General features: G+C 51.9%; 8 protein-coding genes across 8 annotated transcripts; 5 read left to right on the forward strand and 3 right to left on the reverse strand.

Annotated features, from left to right (window-relative positions):
- Positions 1-39: 39 nt before the first annotated feature.
- On the forward strand, positions 40-963 carry LAESUDRAFT_735713 (transport protein particle component; the record flags this gene model as incomplete). The annotated part of the gene is made up of 5 exons (XM_040910617.1): positions 40-422; positions 476-593; positions 640-732; positions 782-875; positions 929-963. 5 exons carry the CDS (start codon positions 40-42, stop codon positions 961-963), a joined length of 723 nt encoding a protein of 240 aa, XP_040766804.1.
- Positions 964-1,427: 464 nt separating this feature from the next.
- Positions 1,428-3,655, reverse strand: LAESUDRAFT_712628 (uncharacterized protein; the record flags this gene model as incomplete). Its single annotated transcript, XM_040906916.1, is given in 7 exon segments — positions 1,428-1,478; positions 1,498-1,973; positions 2,029-2,103; positions 2,154-2,606; positions 2,650-3,044; positions 3,104-3,474; positions 3,539-3,655. The coding sequence occupies 7 exon segments, from the start codon at positions 3,653-3,655 to the stop codon at positions 1,428-1,430; spliced, it is 1,938 nt and encodes a 645-aa protein (XP_040766805.1).
- A 499-nt stretch (positions 3,656-4,154) lies between these two features.
- LAESUDRAFT_647818 (uncharacterized protein) lies at positions 4,155-5,312 on the forward strand (the record flags this gene model as incomplete). Its single annotated transcript, XM_040904073.1, has 2 exons — positions 4,155-4,890; positions 4,945-5,312. 2 exons carry the CDS (start codon positions 4,155-4,157, stop codon positions 5,310-5,312), a joined length of 1,104 nt encoding a protein of 367 aa, XP_040766806.1.
- A 2,527-nt stretch (positions 5,313-7,839) lies between these two features.
- On the forward strand, positions 7,840-8,817 carry LAESUDRAFT_723377 (P-loop containing nucleoside triphosphate hydrolase protein). The gene is made up of 3 exons (XM_040908405.1): positions 7,840-7,934; positions 7,998-8,608; positions 8,662-8,817. Exons 1-3 carry the CDS (start codon positions 7,882-7,884, stop codon positions 8,742-8,744), a joined length of 747 nt encoding a protein of 248 aa, XP_040766807.1. The 5' UTR covers positions 7,840-7,881; the 3' UTR covers positions 8,745-8,817.
- LAESUDRAFT_675667 (anaphase-promoting complex subunit Apc11) lies at positions 8,811-9,462 on the reverse strand. Its single transcript, XM_040905602.1, has 3 exons — positions 9,237-9,462; positions 9,083-9,184; positions 8,811-9,022 (listed from the first exon to the last, which is right to left on the reverse strand). Exons 1-3 carry the CDS (start codon positions 9,400-9,402, stop codon positions 8,982-8,984), a joined length of 309 nt encoding a protein of 102 aa, XP_040766808.1. The 5' UTR covers positions 9,403-9,462; the 3' UTR covers positions 8,811-8,981.
- A 1,499-nt stretch (positions 9,463-10,961) lies between these two features.
- LAESUDRAFT_675671 (uncharacterized protein) lies at positions 10,962-13,922 on the forward strand. Its single transcript, XM_040905603.1, has 9 exons — positions 10,962-11,562; positions 11,616-12,114; positions 12,196-12,326; positions 12,386-12,502; positions 12,564-13,314; positions 13,379-13,454; positions 13,517-13,711; positions 13,781-13,853; positions 13,912-13,922. Exons 1-8 carry the CDS (start codon positions 11,075-11,077, stop codon positions 13,813-13,815), a joined length of 2,292 nt encoding a protein of 763 aa, XP_040766809.1. The 5' UTR covers positions 10,962-11,074; the 3' UTR covers positions 13,816-13,853; positions 13,912-13,922.
- Positions 13,923-14,252: 330 nt separating this feature from the next.
- On the reverse strand, positions 14,253-15,592 carry LAESUDRAFT_757236 (uncharacterized protein; the record flags this gene model as incomplete). Its single annotated transcript, XM_040912278.1, has 4 exons — positions 14,253-14,860; positions 14,912-14,939; positions 15,000-15,018; positions 15,078-15,592. 4 exons carry the CDS (start codon positions 15,590-15,592, stop codon positions 14,253-14,255), a joined length of 1,170 nt encoding a protein of 389 aa, XP_040766810.1.
- A 263-nt stretch (positions 15,593-15,855) lies between these two features.
- Positions 15,856-16,450, forward strand: LAESUDRAFT_572259 (uncharacterized protein). The gene has a single exon (XM_040903001.1). The coding sequence runs from the start codon at positions 15,966-15,968 to the stop codon at positions 16,272-16,274; it is 309 nt and encodes a 102-aa protein (XP_040766811.1). The 5' UTR covers positions 15,856-15,965; the 3' UTR covers positions 16,275-16,450.
- Positions 16,451-16,909: the final 459 nt, after the last annotated feature.

Genomic DNA, 16,909 nt, shown 5'->3' on the forward strand with positions numbered 1-16,909 from the left:
ACCGTTGGTCCGCTCACTGTTTAACACAACTAGCCAGACATGTCCTCAAGAACATCCTTCCAAAATTCTGCTACTGGCTCATCGGCGTCTGCGTCGTCTCTTGTCTCTATGGCCGACCCGCCTCTCAGACAGATGGACGGTGCAGCAGTGGACTACTTTCTGATCGAGATGGTCCACACGTTACGTGCATCGTCGGCGGTCGCAACAGCGCGGGCGAAAAAGGTAGAACGAGATATGATTGAAGCGGGACTATTGCCTTCCCCACCCCCCGCTTCTTCGTCATTGAGAGACGTACAAAGAGATTCAGCAGGAAGTCTCGCGTCTCGAGGTGGTGGAAAGGCTACAGTCGAAGACGAGGACGAAGGCGTGCGAACACGGTTAGAGGCGATAGGAATGCATGTCGGAGCAAACATGACTGAACGGTGAGAGGCATAGATGAGCGAGATTAACGTACGCGCTGAAGTGCTGGTCTCAGTCTATGTCATGATCGAGGGCTCTTTGCGGATACTCTCGATGCTGTGAAGTTCATCTGTAAGGATCTCTGGGCCGCATGCTGGGACAAGCAGGTGGACAATCTACGAACGAATCACCGAGTACGTGTGAATCATCTCCTGTCAGTGCAGGTCTCAATTTTTCTAGGGTATTTACGTTTTGCAAGACCACACCTTCAAGCCTATCGCACGCATATCAAGCTGGGAGGGGCGAGCAGAAGCATTGAAAAAGGCGAAACTAGTATGCATCTAATTAGACTGTTATGGAACATGACATAACGTTACCCTAGTACGTCACAATGTCTGCTGGTATCCTTAGAGGTGCCCTCGTCAGGCTCGGTTATCAGGCCACTGTTGTCCCCGAAGTGACAGTGCTACCGCAATGTAAGACTTGTACTCTAGGTCATTGTACGATCCCTCATCTCGTTCCGCTATAGGCAGCTTCCAGCTTCGACTGCCGAAAGGCCCGTAAAGACAGCAATACCGCTTGGGTTGTAATGTTTACTCTGCCCCTCTTCTCTTACTCGCATACCACCTACCGGATGCAAGACGGGACATGCCGGGATCACTTTGCCCAATCCGCTGCCCCTCGTGAACGGAGCACAGCAAGATGTGTGATCACGGGCCATTTCACGGTGGACGAAGGCGACGCTTATGCTCCTATCTGCCATACCGCAGTACTATAAGAATACCGCGAGCACGAAGGCAGGACTCCTGCAGTGTATACTTCTCATTGGGCGAAGCAATACGACCTGTACCTGTACTGTTCGAGCATCGTCGATCGCGTTACATGACATGATGATAGATGCTGCAATATACAGTAGACTCCCCGAGTCACCGGACCATTGATACTTCGGACAAGCTGCACTCACGCAGTCTTTGAATCATCGAGGAGAGGCAATGTCTCGGAACCTAGTGGATGAGCCTCAGCCTGAGCTACTGAACCTTCAGAGTCCGTCCACGCACGCCTGAAATCCTCTGTTCTTCCTGAGGGGTATTGCGAAACATGCATACCCTCCTCACTCTCATCTTCGTCGATACCGCTGGTCTCTTCGCCAACGTGCTGCTCGTCCTTCAAAGACCCTTCCGAAGATGCTGCTTCATCCAACGTCCAGAAATCGTGCGTCCCGTTCGTATGCATTAGTGCGTAGCACACGACGCTCCCGCTAACAATTGTGCCTTCGATCAGCGTACGGCGTATGGAGATCTCTCTGACTTTCTCAATCATTCCGTCTTGCCGTGCTCTGGCGTGGAGTGACATCTCGTTGGCATCGTCAATCTCATACGTCTTGAGCAGCTTGAGAGTGTAGGCAGGAGGCACAACCGTGTAATCGATGCAAACTGCGAGCTCAGGCAGCGGTGTGTCGCTAAATTCGCGTTTGGCTAACTCGCGCAGAAGAGGTAGGTGCTTTCGCGAGTCAGTCATAGCCAATAGACGGAGAAAGGCAACGTCCCTTTTTGAGATCCCGTTTGGTCTTCCTTCTACATAGCAATAGCTGGCATCAGCGATTGACGTATTTAACAAACCGAGGCTTACCCTTTCTCCCTTGTCTTGTTAATTTACATGCATTCTTGTGGTCCCCTTCTTTCCAGTCGTTCGCCTGACACTCCTCTGACAAGACGTCCAGCCGCAGTCGCCTCGACACACGAGAACGAACATACCTTTGAGCAATAGAACGTTGTAAGACACGCCGAACATCGCCGGATCTGCTCCTTCGTGCCGACTATATGACACTAAGATACTGTCAGCATAAGACGCATCGCTTAGAGCATGGCGACGCACGTTCTCATTGCTGCACATGTGTTGTCCTTTTTGAGCATCGAGCCGTCTCAGTATGCGGAATCGTTCCGCACTCAGCTTCACAAAGTCATCCCAGACATCCTTCGCAAGACTCCTCCTCACCCTCTCTTTTTGAGTTTCGCGGATTTTGGACATTGACGCATTAACCGCCTCAACAACCGAAAGGTAAACCATATAGCGTGACAACACATCTCCAACCACGTCGAAGAACATTTTTTGGTTGCCTGAATCCAGGCTGTCAAATTGAGGGCTACAGTCCACCCATGCATGCAGCAATCCCGCGCCGACGGCTTGTGAAACCCACGTGAACCCATCTGTGGCATTGAGATAATTATGCAGATAGGTGAATCCGGAGACCATGGCATGCGGAAACATGGATCGTTAAGTCAACGTATACAGAGATGACGAGTAGGGCCTTTGTGACTGTCCAAATCACATTCTCGCTCAAGAGAGCGGCGAGCATTGGGTGCGTGAAACATGGTGAACAAGAGAGGTGACATAAAAGGCGCAGGTACATGGCAAGCGTCAATCGTTGAACCGACTTGGATGTGAGAGTGTCCTGTAGACGAGATAATGAAAGCTTCGCAATAATGCTCGCATTCCCTCCAGCTGCTTTGATAACTCTATCGAGTCGCTCCGCGTCAGCGAGCTTGAGTAGGTTTTCTATCATGAGGAGAGTCGTGGGAAGCCCTTCATTGGGAGATAAGGGTCCTTCGCTTTCTTCCATCCACAACTTAGCGGCGGTCTCAATGCTTTCCGGTGTCTATGTAGCATTTTCACCCTGGTTCCATCGTGTTCTAGAAGAACACACCAGGCCGAGGCGATCTGCTCAATTGTCCCTCTCCTTTTAGAATCGATCCTTTCTTCATATGTCACTGTTCCGGAAAAGAAGAAGACGCTCCACTGGAGGACTCCCGGCCACGCGCTAGCCATCTTGTTCAGCAGAAACGGGTATTTCCTGTGAATCCTATTCAGACCATACATAGCTGTATAGGCCAAGACGGCGGATAGCCAATATCTCGTTGCCGAGTTTGGTGCCTGGGCGGGGACACGTGTTTCGTGTAGATGGCGGAGAAATACGTCGAGGATTTCATTGGGTGAGATCTTGTCCGGGATCATCACGCATGATTCACTGAGAGCAACGGTTTCGGCTAGCGAGACTCGTAGCGCTGCATTGAGAACCTAGAGGGTAATGACCATATCAAGGAAAGTCGAACGAAAGACTCTGAAATGATCGGAGACTTACAGCTCTTGGGTCCGTTTTCAATTTTGCCTGAGCCGCTGAATACTTTGCACGTCCGTCTTCATTTAGATATGCCGTCAGAAGGACATACTGCACTTCAATCCATCGTTCCAGGTTCATGGTGGTGTTCAGGATCGATGCAATGCACGTGCATACCGCGAGGACGTTTGAAGAGAAGAGCGTCACAGGTCATATGATCTGTTATGCGACGCGATTCGGTCACAACGAGTTTGGTTTGGACGGTCGAGTTCGAATTGAATGTGAACGTCCATCTGTCACTAAAGACAACTAGCTTCGTTCAGCCGCTCACTCGCTCTTGCTGTTGATTTTTTGTCACTTTAGCTGTCTCAGTATGCTGCTAATAATCTCGCGGCGAATCTCGGCTATTTTGGCAATGCTCGCGATAGTCTTCACGATCGTGTGGATCTACCTTGGAATCAGGACTGCTCATGTCATCAACCTCGCTGCCTTTGTGAGATCTAGCGAATATCACAAACTGGCTCTTGGAGTTCTGAACAGCGAGGCCGGACTCCATGGTACGCACAAGGAAAAAGTGGACCCTATGTCTACTGTTGTCTCGCCGTTGCTACCCGCCCACAGGATAAAGGATACATTACGCATGGAAGATACCGTGGACCTCTTCTCTGACATTTACGTCGTGACGCTGCCCCATCGATCTGATCGTCATATCATGATGGAACGTCTCAGGCAGTCTCTCGCACTCAACTGGACCTACGTGGATGCAATTCCCTCAAGTGACCCAGTCATTATGGGTATTTCAGAATGGGTCGGGAGGCTGCGACAGAGGGTCTCCACCCTACAGCCTCAAACGGAAAATCAAGCAGAACAACGTTTCGAGTGGCCTGACATGTCGGCTATAGACGGCCGGTCTCGATCCCGACAACTGCTTGAAACCTCTGCCTCTCCCGAATGGCCATTGCTTTCGTCCGACGCACGATTTGCAGACCGAGGCATACCGTATGACTACCTATCTCCAGCATCGATGAAGCATTCTCCGACTGGAACACTTGATTCTCGATTGCAGGATTCACCTCTGACTTGTGCAAAGGAAGACTTTGTCTCAGGCCCAACATATACTTCGTCCCTGCCTGCATACAAGCTCCTGACTCCTGCTAAAATCGCTTGCTGGTATTCACATCTGCGGGTCATTCAACGAATTGCAAATGAAGAGGATCGTCGCATTTCGGAGAAAGGCACCGCGCAGGCCGAGGATGTCTCTAGGGAAGGAATAACGCTCGTGCTGGAAGACGACATCGATATCGAACGGGATATCCGGGATAGGCTTCGTGATGTTTGGAGCGCGTCGCCTTCAGAATGGGACATCATGTTTTTGGGTCAGTCACACACCATAGTTTATGTGCATTGTATTGATAAACATGAGCTCTCAGGTCACTGTTGGTCTAACGAGAGCCATTATTCTGCACTGCCTGCCAAGTTATCTGCAGACCGGCCGCAATACCGCCCGCGGAATACTCTCCATCCTTCCTTTGCCCCGAAATGTACTCACGCGTACGCACTTACCCGCACCGGTGCGCGCCGGCTCTTGCTGCATTTGCATTATCCACCGTTTGCGTATTCCCGGGCTTTGGATCAAGCATTCTCCTGGCTGGTTCAGAGCGGCCGCTTGAGAGCCTTCTCCGTCGTGCCCAGCGTGATTGTGCAGCGGAAGGCAGATGAAAGCGACATTGACCCCGGAAGGGGTGGGACAGGTAGTTCTTGGAGAGAATATCTCGATGATGGTGTCTTAGGGAGTTAGATAATATATCGGTGGTCAGGCAAAACATGCCTCGCGCCGAATTGTATCCACTCCATCGTGCACAGTGTCAATCGTATAGTATAGTGACGGTTGCGCCACCTGGCGTATGCGCATGCGAAGAACCGGCCGCACGTGTGGCTGGCCTGCTGGGTTTAGGTCAAAAAGCGGTGCAAGCTGCCCGGTGCATCAGAAAAGTGCGTGGCAAGGACACCGTACTAATGACTGCAAAGAAAGCCGCTTCAAAAGGCCCAGTGAGTATACATCGCTATGTATTATGGAACGCCCTCTTAAGTTTCCACCTCGCGTATATTTAGAATCAATTCTAAAGCGGTTGAAGGAGGTACGCAGAAACACGCCCAATAAGGACTATGGGAAAGAGCCAATATTTATCGGTTGTCTACAGTTCGCCACGAAGGGAATGTGTCGCCCCAATAGGATGAAACTCTCTCCTTTACCCATCTGCGGAAGTAGCACCAGCATTGTCCCACAAAGACATCCCCCGGCATGCATTGGACTGTTTACAATTTGGATATGAAATCTCTTGCCGGACAATCTGCCGATGTTTCCACTGGCAGCACGACAATGAGGTAGACATAATGTCATTCAAGAGTGAAGTGCTTTCGGTGGCAAGAGACAAAGTCGGGCATGACAAGAGAGGAAGCCGAGCCAGACGGTCGACCATAGCAGGAGGACTCAAATGAAATTGACATCAATTCAACAGGCTCCACTTAATATCCGGAAGATGATACTCGCTCACTGAAGTTTGGTACGAGCAATTCAATGGAATTGTCAAGGTACATGCCTTCCGCGAAAGTACTATTTCTCGCAGAATCAGCCTTTGAAGGCAGGCTTTTCGAGCAGCTAGACGGTCAAAAAGTATGTCCGGACTCGCATACATTCGTTCCATCGTATGCAATAGAGAAATCAGCTCCCAGCCTGTGCAGAATCCTCAGGTAGGAACGATGATAGTGCCATGAGCAGGGTCAATATCCTGACACTGGGCAGGTGAGCCGACCGAATGGAGAACATGAAGAGTCGTGGCAGAGAATAACATCAACGCAAGGAAACGATATAGCGCCCTTTTTTGGCCGGAAGGATCGCAACATAAGGATCTAATCCCCAGGGATGAGCGGAAGAGTGTTATGTGATGTGCTCATATGAACCCCAGGCGGGGAGATTGACGTTTTTGCATTTCTCGGTATGATCCTACGTGGTACCAAACAATCGCTGTTATCAGTAACATTGAGTGAGGAATGAAGTCACGCACCGGAATCAGTGACGCGTTCCCTGACTTGAAATGAGACAGGGACGTCTCGCTGGTTGCGCGGACACAGATAGTCAGAGACATTTTCCGGTACAGAAACAATTAGTAGACAAGTCCTGTCCTGGGTAACATAGATCGTGTCATATGCCGTATTTCCGGAGAATGAGAAGGAGGCGCCCGTGCGGAGATAAATGGAACGGGTAGAGAGGTCTAGCATGTGGGAGCATGAAGAATTCTGTCTTGCATTGCGTCCTGAAAGTTATACGAATAGCCTGTACGAGGAGGTTGCCATAAGAGAACCTGGCACGCATTTCATAACACAAACAGGAAACGATCGCACCAACGTGTATTCGTATGCGTTGATTTTTTGCAATTTAAATAGATCGGGCCGTGTAGATTACTAATGACACACAGGGCGCTGTTGAGTGCACATTATCTCCCTGCCAGCATACAGACGGTTCGCCTTACCGCGTGTATGGATGCCCAGCCCAGTAATCATGTTTCATCACCGCCGCTAGCTGATGCACGTACAGATGCCGTATCGCCGTATCTTAAACGCGGATGTGGGTATCATCTGGAACTCAGTGCGGTTAGACCACTGGTCAGTCTGGATTGGCTCACCATTTGAATATAGCTCATATCACAGTAGTTACACCGGCTTTATGTTATCTGCCGGTAGCATCTATCTTGGAATGAGCATAGCCTGGAATGAAATACTTGCATATGGAGCCGGGATCTGTCCGTCACAATATGAAATCATCCCCAAGAAGACAAATTATCCAAACACAGATGGTAGATGGACTCATGTAAAGACTCATCGATGTCAGGCCCTTGTCCCAGTGGAGAGTGTCATGGGTAACGAACATCACGGATAAGATCAATTCATATTCGTAGACGAGGCAAGAGCAATTACCTCCAAAGGCCGATCATCGGCAAGGGCATCGTGTTTCAAGGGCGAGGGGGCCAATATTTGCACCCGTTGGGTGCCTTAGTCTTGCTCGTTCCCTGCTAGTAGTCATCTAGAGACCGCATAATCCATGCTGGCAAATTGGAACTTAAGAATGAACGATACAGCATCCAGTGCATCAATCCCTTGATCGATGATTGGCAGTTGACACCAGCCCGCATTCCGGCCTCCGAGGAACTAGCTACTTGTGCAGCTTTTTGCCCGACTCAGAAAGGTTCAAGAAGTCCCCAATAATGGTGATTTTAAGCACGTGATTACTTGCGACGAACTGCCATCAACCAATCAACGTTGACCATCGCAAGCGACCATCCTGCAAGTACTACAGCTCTGGTGATAAGATGAATGAAACAGCAGAGGAGTTAGCAAATTACCTGATAGAACGCCTGAAACTGTAAGCTCTAAAATCTCCCATCTTGATGACGTGTTTATCCGCTGATCACATACGATCGCGCAGTTCACCACCGGACTCTAGAATCGTTGTTGGCTTAGCAGGCGTTCCAGCATCAGGAAAGTCCACACTCGCTCATCGCATAGTGGACCATGTCAACGCGCACTTCCGCAGAAAAAGCGGGGTCGTAGGGAATGTGCAAAACGATATCGCTGTCCTCATCGGACTTGATGGTTGGCACTTGACTCGGGCCCAGCTCGACCAGTTCCCCGATCCCAAGCTCGCACATGACCGGCGGGGTGCGCACTGGACGTTCGATGGAGAAGGATATGTCGAGTTCATAAGGGCGCTACGTCGACCCATGGTTGCAGTGGATGCCAAGGGAACATCGTCCTCAGAAGTAGTATATGCGCCTTCATTTGATCATGCCCTTAAGGACCCCACGCCGAAGGCTGTGCCGGTATATCCGTACCACCGGCTCGTCGTGATTGAAGGACTATACGCTTTTCTCGGCATCGACCCTTGGAAGAGGGCAGGAGAGTTGCTGGACGAGCGGTGGTGGTTAGAGATCGACGAGGCAGAGGCCGAACGACGCCTTGTTGCACGTCATGTGCGTAGCGGCGTCGCACAAAGCATGGAGGAAGCGATATGGAGATCAAGAGAAAACGACACACCCAGTGAGTTCACGCAATGTCTGTTACGGTCGGACGTAGCTCATATGCCGGCTCAGATGGCAGGTTTCTGAGAGAAAATATGCTGGAACCGACTAGGACAATTCAGAGTATTGAGGATCCTGTACTTGCTGCGACTTGATTTGGACCCTGTGCGGAAAATAAGATACTTAACCCAACAGCATTAGACATGGCCCGTTGATGGAAGATCCGGTCGCTGGTGGAATAGGATCATCAACTCTTCACCAAAAAAGGTCCATGAACGTATGGAATCTGGAAGAATACTCTAGATGTCCCATGCAGCTTACTACTATACATCCCGCGCATTGATACATTTCGAACCGAGAAATCCCAGGGCGAATACACGAGAGACAGAGGATCACCTCCCGCCTTGATGATCAACTTTCCGCTCAGCCGTTACTGTAATAAAATGTTGAATGAAGCGCAAGACACACGTTAAATAACGAGCGTAACACATACCCCATGGCCTTCTGTCCATTGGACACTGTTGCTTGGACGCTGCCGTTCCTATCCACTGCAGCAAACAGTGCATGTGAAATACATGGCTGCATTCCCCCCAGACTGAGACTTGTTCAGAAGCACAATCCACATCGAAGGCAATTAAATCGCATACTCAGCGGGCAGTCATCTCCAGGCATCTTGCATGAGGGACAACAGCCTTCATAGGGCACGCGGCAGATACCACATACGTCGCCCTCGGCATCATCGTCCACATCCGCAGAGCCAGTGTCCCATCGCCATTGTGCAATTGCATGCCAGTTCTTGATCACTACCTTCATAGCGGTGGGGAGAGGCTAAGAATGAACGAATATGCTTTGTCCTCGATGCACGTCCGTGGCTTAAGGTTAAGCTGAAGTGGCTGAACAATCGCGGTCACGTTCGTGTTGGTCACACACGTCACGCATTCCTCGACGCGTCGCATTTCGTGCGGGCCTTTTTGATGCTGCGCAGCGGTTCTCCTTACTCGTCCTTGGATTCGTGCGACAATGCTCAGCCAGACGACACATGCCTATAGTGTGTTGAACCATACTACGACATGCAATACTAAATAGGGATGTCACGAAGAGGATCAACCGCTTTGGTCGGACGTCGGCACCGTCAAACAAGCACTCCTTGAGATTTCTCTGTATCTCTCTATGCTTCCTCGTGTGCACATATACTATGACGGGCGAGTGGCATGCTTCCCATGCCAAGTGATGCTTGCCGACTCCCCTCGAGAGCGTTAACGCTGGGTGTATCAAGGTTCATTATGTACGTATATCAAAGCGAACTTACCAGTCCATCTTCCTCTAATCGACATCCTGGTATTCCATAAACGTAATGTTCAAGTCGAATATGCTGTGGTCTAACTTACGAATTCGATCATAGTATGAACTGCGCGACGGACTTTGCCCATTCGCTGATGAATCTATTCATTAGACCATCTGATTGCACTTTTAACTAAGCTTTTGCTTTGCGATTCAATGAGAACCTATATTGGCGCTTTTAGTAGCATATAACTCAGATATATCGGAGGTGTCCGCGCAAGGCGGAGTTATCTTTCCTGTGAGTGAAGTTGTTTGCATACACAGCGCGCGTAAAGTGTTCACAATGTTGGTATACAGATATGCGCGCGTCTACCGTTGACGTGTACATGCGCTCAGTACGTACTTATCTTGTAAGATCTTTGGGACAGGGCAAAGGGGATCAGCCCGCACGCAGAAATCTTCCATCGCCTCAGTAACGCGAATCTCAATATGTTAGTGCAGTTTCCACAGTAAGTGAGCTGTTCCGCATGCTATGCATTTATCTTGAGTTCTTAAGCCGATCCTCTGCAGCATGTTCTCGAATCCTTCACCTCGTGCTATTCACATCGGCGCCGGTGCCGCGAGACGAGTCGTTCAATTGTACGGGCACTGACGGTCATCCAGCCAATGTCCCACAACGTTGTCGCAATCTACTCACTACCTAACCGTCTGCTTCAGAAGCGTGATGTGTGATGAGAATTGCAGCGGATTCTGTCTGTAAATCTATTGATGTCTATGTACAATTACAGACTTTTACACATTCAAGGACAGTAGTGTCGCTTCGGCAGCGTCGCTGGTGACTCGGTAAGAACGGACCGGCGTGAAGTGTGCGTAAATGAAGCTGCGGGTGTGGTCGCTCCAGGAACGAAAGAGATGACCGCTCTCAGCGAACGCGGATTCTCTGCGCATATACTACACCTGCCGCTACTAGTTGCGGGAAAAAGTCCGAAAAGTGGTGAAACATGCAAGGCCACCACACAAATGACGGGCGCTTCTTTCCGTCAAGCCCAAGCGCGGCCGGGCGCTAAACTCGCAGAGATCTACGCTTTCACCGCCACCACAAGCGGCAACTTCTTGGCTTCCAGTTGATCTCCGTGTCTCCCTTACGTGTATTGTACGTTTCGCCTCAATCAAGCTTCACCTGCTATATCTGTCTGCAGCGACTATGGCCGCGTTGTCGTCCGTCGACAACCATGGTCGCATGCTCAAGCGAGCCGATCCCAGCACGATTCAAGACAAATTCATGGTCGGCTATCAGGGATGGTTCACCTGTGCGGGGGATGGCCCTCCCCTTGGACCAGGCCACCATGGCTGGCTGCATTGGTTCAATTATCCTATACCTGATGGAGGGCGTCCAAACACGGACCTATGGCCAGACCTCTCTGAATACTCACCGTCGGAGCTGTATCCTGCTCCCGGTCTCAAGTACCCTAATGGGGAACAAGTGTTCCTGTTTTCCTCACGCCATCCGAGGACAGTACAGAGACACTTCCACTGGATGGCGCAGCATGGGGTTGACGGTGCCTTCTTGCAACGCTTTGCTGGGCAGACCGATCTGGAGGCTGGGAATGAAGCCATCAGGAATCAGCGTGACGAAGTGGGCGATCGTGTGAGAGAAGCAGCCGAGAAAGAAGGCCGAGTATTTGCAATCATGCATGTATTTTTACAAACTACCCAATCCCGTTGGTTGCTCACCGCGAATACAGGTATGATGTTTCCGGTGTGCCCCCTGACCGTATCCAGCGGGTCATTGAGCATGATTGGATGCACTTGATTCACGATAAGGGGGTACTAGACAGCCCTAACTACCTGCGCGAGCACGGTAAAGCAGTGGTGACCTTCTGGGGCTTCGGCTTTGCCGACTCCGGTCACGATCCCGCTGTCGTCCGCGCTATCACAACATTCGTTCGCAACAACACACCTGGCGGTGCATACATCATGGCGGGGACACCGGCCCACTGGCGAACATCAGTGAGCGATGCAGATACGAACCCGGAGTTTGTCAAGGTCTGGTTGGAAGCATTTGATGCAATCTCTCCTTGGACGATTGGAAGGTACCATAATGAGGAGACTAACAATTGGTTTGAGGATCAAAAGATTAAGGGTGATGTCGAGTTGATAAATGAGAGGAATCGACTCGCGGAGCAGGGACACCCCAATGCAAGGCACATCGACTACATACCGGTTGTTTTCCCAGGTGGATCGGTAAGAATTAACGTTGTTTGACAATGATATGTCTCACTTATCGTTCGGGACACCTCGCCTGTGTATCTGACGTCTTGACAGGGTCATAATCTTTCTGAAGGTAAATGGAAATGGAACGATGCTCCTCGCCAAGGTGGTCGCTTCTTGTGGCGGCAGCTATACAATGTTCGCCGACATGGCGTACGTACAATCTATGGGGCTATGTGGGATGAGTAAGTTCGATTCTGCTTTCGCTTCGTCACGAATCTGATGGAACCGGCGTGCCGCGCAGATATGATGAAGGGACGGCCTACCTACCCGTCGTGCCGCATAAGAGCCAATTGCCAGTATCGAAGACGCATAAGTTTATGGCACTTGATGAAGATGGCTACGATTTGCCTTCAGACTGGTGAGAGTCTAGTCTCTATCGACGAGATGATTGTGTTTTCTCAAATACGAGTAATGTCTAGGTACATGCGCGTTTGCTGCTTCGCTGCGGAAAGCCTTCGAGGCGAGCGCACGATTACCGAGACATTTCCCGAAAAGGAACTTAGAGATTACTGGTCGTCCCACCCGCGCTATGAGGAGGGAATAAGCAGGTTGCCGTTTGACGATGAATGTGGAAAGCAAAACCAAGCTGCAGATCAACGTGCTGAAGGTCCTCCGCCTCCTTATAACTTTGATACAGAAGGCGTACGTGCAAGTGCTCCAATTCCGCCGCCTTCAACACGGCCGATCAGCTCATCATCTTCCACGATCTCGTCCGGGTCCTCGTCTTGGCAGCCACCTCCGATCAACCCCAGTTCCCGTCCTACATCGTCAGGTCCTGGATCCAGCTCACAGTCGTTGAATTTGCTGGTGGATGACTTCAGCAGACAGTCCATATCTGACGGAAAGGCCGCTCGATTTGGAGCGCCTCCGCTACATCCAAATCATCCAGCTGCGAGCCGATCCGTTCCTCCAGAACCTTGGTCGCAGTGGCCTCCGTCCCAATGGGGAGCCCGCCCGCCTCCTCCACCGCGACCTACCTACACACCTAGTTACCTACCAGCTGCTCCGCCACCACCCCTTCGACCTCGGCCTTCAGCGTCGTCGGGCGGTTCACAATTTGGAGATGATGATCGTGCACGTCCTCAGCCGCCTTCTCAACATCAAACTTACGCCTCCGCGTCGAGCCCGCCATTTCCGCAACTCCCACCCAACCAACCTTATCCGCCCGAGGTCAGCGTTTGTTTTCACAGACTCACACGTCAGCGTCTCACGCACTCTTCTATCAAACTGTCAGGCTCCGTATCAGGGCTATTCCTACAGTCCGGGCCCTTCATCGCCGCCGCCCAACGCAGGCTACTACTCCCAAGCAGGTAAGCCTTTCCGGGGAAACTCAATCCAATCCGTACTAGTCTGACGTGCGTCACACCATGAGCTCCGCCCGGTGCCTTGTCTTACCAAGCTGGCCCACCGTATGGAGGGTATGGCGCACCGCCGCCGCCACGGCCGGGATCATACCCGTACCCAGGTCAGGCTCCAGCAGGCCGGCCGTCGCCGTCCTCCAACCCGCTTGAATATGCGACGAGTATGGTCAACCGTGGAGAGGTGCAGCTGAAGAACCTAGCGAACGGTAAGCTTTCGCAGGTGACGTCTGCGCGTACGTTCTGTGAAGCGCATATCTCATATCCGCTATGATCAGCTGGCACCAAGTTCTGGAACAAACGTACGAAGTGAAGAACGTTGACGTTGCGCGCGGATGCTATCAATAGCTCGTGAGTCACCTGGATGATGATCTCTTCCTTAATCCGAAGTCCATAGGAACGTTTTCAGTCACTCGCGATCTGCGCACTGGCCAGCAATGAAATCAACTGACATGATTCTGACGAACTGTGCCCAACATGCTACGAACTTTACAGAGACAATACATTAGCAGACATAAGATATGGCGAGGTTACAATATGGGTTTAGACGATCCAGACATTATATTATCGATGATCAAGTCCAACGATCAGCACCTATAATTACGCCACTCATAAGAGGTCGTCAAGTACATCCGTCGTAGATAGCACCGCAGTGCGAACGTCTTCTATACAACGCGGACTTCAGTCGGCGATCGGTCACTGAAGGAAGCACCACACGCACCATGGGCTGCGCGTTCGCAGCCGCCAAGACTAGAATATGAGAATCCTTCCTCCGCTGGTATTCATGACGTCCTTTCCCATCAGGCCTGGCCCGGGGAGCCTGCCCTTCCAGCCGTTGGGATGGTACGGAGTAGGAGAGAGGTTCTCGTCGAATGAGTCCCTTTCCTCGTATGCCTGGATGTTGCTGTCCTCGGCGGGCTGTACGGGAGGAAGGGGCACAGGAGTGCTCTTCACAATAGGTGTCAAGTCGAATAGTCTGAGAGAGTCCGGCACCCAGCGTGACGGGGAGGGCGCGCGGCGAATCCGCTTCGGCCTGGCCGCTCTGTCGGTGGACGCCGCGGGTGTGCTATCTTCAGACGATGTCGCGGGTTTGCGCTTGCGATTGCGACGGGGCTCTGTGGAAGCAGTGGTCGGGTCTTCAGGCTGTCCTCTGCCAGATGGCCCCGCGACCGGGGCCGCGTCGCCACCAGTGTCAGCGGGTGATTCAATGGAAGTCGACGCAGAGCTGGATGGTGTCGCAGGCACTTCAGCCCTGGCTGTTGCGGCTTGGTTCACCGGGCGGGAGGCACACTTTTTAGCGTGCCTGTTGAGATTAGAAAGCACGCCAAAGCGACGACCACACGTTTCGCAGGCGAAGGCTGGCATGACAGTCAGTAAATCGTTCCTCGGATGCGGAACGGTGAAAATACCTTTCTCGCCGGTATGCACGAGAAGATGCTGGATACAGTGCAGAATTGTTTGTAAGTGAACAAAATGATATTTGCTTTCAGTACGTACCTTCCTGAGTGTAGACGGTCTGCAACCGGATGACACATCGGTCAGCGTCGCGTCAATCTAAATAGCGAGATACGTTACCTGTCAAAGCTCTTATGACACATCCAGCACCCATGTTTCTTCTTCTCGTTGTCTGCGGACGTTTCGCCACCCTCCTGAAGCGGAGACGCACTGTCAAGAGCTTCTGGAGAACGGCTTTCAGTCTCTGCGACAACAGGAGCGGAAACTTCCGTGGACTGAGATGTTTCCGGGTAGTGTGTAGAGTATGTGATTGCCATTGCAGAAGGGAGTGGGGACCTTGACATCCATGGGGCCTGACTTTTATCTGCGGTTGCGACAGAACACGGCAGTGGGGTAGGAAACACGCTAAGCGGGAGCGCCGTCGAAGGAGCATAGGCATAGCTGGACCTGGTGGGAATGGATCCGGTGGCGTTCATGAAGTCGGAGTACATCGCCAGTCTGTACGATGGCTGGACCGTAGATGACGATCCCATCGCGAAGGAAGACGCTTGCGTGCCGTAAGCGTGCCAGGGCTGTACTGCTGCCTGTGGAGCTCCGAGCCGCACAAAGGGCGCTGTCGGGGTGTGCGACTGCATCCTGGACCTTGTGGCTGGCGACAGCAAGAGGACCTGGAGGTGCGTCGATCGCGAACGTGGCCCTGTCTCTGATTTATATATCGGGGCAGCAGCGCATTGCATGATTGATGGACGCGTGCGATGTCGTCCCAACTCGTCGTGCGAAGGATTCATTCAATGTAAACGTCTTCCGAACCCGCCAGCGATCCAGACATCATGCCTACCTCCGATTATCTTCCACTCGGATGCAGTCAATGCCCACAGCACGGTGAGAAGAACGGACACGCCCATATCAGATATCGAAGGCCACGCGATTGGGCGGGCCTGCCTGCCGTCCCAGCGCTCGCTCTCCTCTCCTGGTGCTGCTGCAGATTCCGGTGCGAGATAACGCCTCATGGAGCAAGGCACTCCAGACCTAAGTTTCCCTTCCTTCGGCGCCCTCCGCGGCCAATCACGTCGCCCTCAGAGATTCATGAATCTCTGCCAGACGCAAACTCAAACTAAGTCAGGGAGGCGCGACCCAAACGTAGCACGAAATGATGGCCCGTTCGATGCCTCGTGCCTCGCAGACTCGGCGAGACGCCCGTTTGAATATATTCACTTCGCCTGCTTCCGTTACGGGCACTTTGGCGGCTATTCGCAGCGCAATATACCTGCATGCATGTGGGCGCTGATCCGTTTCAAGATGTTCGGCTCGTTGTGAAGATTGATCGATTGTGAGTTACCGGCGGTAGCACGTCGGTGTTCAGACGAGCGGGTTGCACACTCACCAGGAGGGCCTTGCTGCATTCGCTTCATTCTCGAGGTAGTGGCACCTTGCCAAGGTGCATCGCCTATGGTTCACGTCGGCTAGCTGTAGGCAGATATGTCTCGACACCTGCGTCGGTGTCATAAAGACAACAAGCGGGGAAAGTCTGTCTCTGCAGTTGGAGCAGTATATCATCGCCGGCAACCGGTGATACTCTCATAGCAGGCAGGCCGGTGGCTTGTGGCGGAGAAGGGGACCATGCTGGCAGTGTGTGCCCGACCGTGTGGGAGTGTCTCGGTGGCGCACCATGTTGAGAAGGGTAGTGATGGGCATGGAGCGCGAACAGCGCTACGCAACAAAGCGTCTGAAGCGATTGATTGCGGTTGCTAGTAGGCATCTAATGACACCGCCGACGCAAGTCCTCGGGATAAGGCTGAGCAGAGCACTGGGGGACGGATAAGGCATAACATCATGGTTCTTGGCGAAGTTGGATACGGACGATCGTCATTTACGGCGTTACACCTGATGATCGCGTCGGTAAGGATGGCGTCTGTTGAGATCGGAAGCGTGTTCGCTTCATGGCAGCGCTC

This window comes from Laetiporus sulphureus (genome assembly GCF_001632365.1).
Source record: "Laetiporus sulphureus 93-53 unplaced genomic scaffold LAESUscaffold_9, whole genome shotgun sequence".
In the NCBI taxonomy this organism is placed as follows: domain Eukaryota; kingdom Fungi; phylum Basidiomycota; class Agaricomycetes; order Polyporales; family Laetiporaceae; genus Laetiporus; species Laetiporus sulphureus.

Excerpts from the sequence above, each read along its gene's own strand:
- LAESUDRAFT_675667 (XM_040905602.1), bottom strand. The coding sequence starts at position 9,402 with ATGAAGGTAGTGATCAAGAACTGGCATGCAATTGCACAATGGCGATGG. Across the intron at positions 9,185-9,236 it reads TGGAGATGACTGCCCGCTGA|TCTGGGGGGAATGCAGCCAT; the intron begins GTATGCGATTTA and ends AACAAGTCTCAG. Across the intron at positions 9,023-9,082 it reads AATGGACAGAAGGCCATGGG|TAACGGCTGAGCGGAAAGTT; the intron begins GTATGTGTTACG and ends ATTTTATTACAG.
- LAESUDRAFT_723377 (XM_040908405.1), top strand. The coding sequence starts at position 7,882 with ATGAATGAAACAGCAGAGGAGTTAGCAAATTACCTGATAGAACGCCTG. Across the intron at positions 7,935-7,997 it reads CTGATAGAACGCCTGAAACT|TTCACCACCGGACTCTAGAA; the intron begins GTAAGCTCTAAA and ends ACGATCGCGCAG. Across the intron at positions 8,609-8,661 it reads AAGAGAAAACGACACACCCA|ATGGCAGGTTTCTGAGAGAA; the intron begins GTGAGTTCACGC and ends ATGCCGGCTCAG.
- LAESUDRAFT_572259 (XM_040903001.1), top strand. The coding sequence starts at position 15,966 with ATGGAGCAAGGCACTCCAGACCTAAGTTTCCCTTCCTTCGGCGCCCTC.
- LAESUDRAFT_675671 (XM_040905603.1), top strand. The coding sequence starts at position 11,075 with ATGGCCGCGTTGTCGTCCGTCGACAACCATGGTCGCATGCTCAAGCGA. Across the intron at positions 12,327-12,385 it reads TATGGGGCTATGTGGGATGA|ATATGATGAAGGGACGGCCT; the intron begins GTAAGTTCGATT and ends CGTGCCGCGCAG. Across the intron at positions 13,315-13,378 it reads ACCAACCTTATCCGCCCGAG|GCTCCGTATCAGGGCTATTC; the intron begins GTCAGCGTTTGT and ends TCAAACTGTCAG.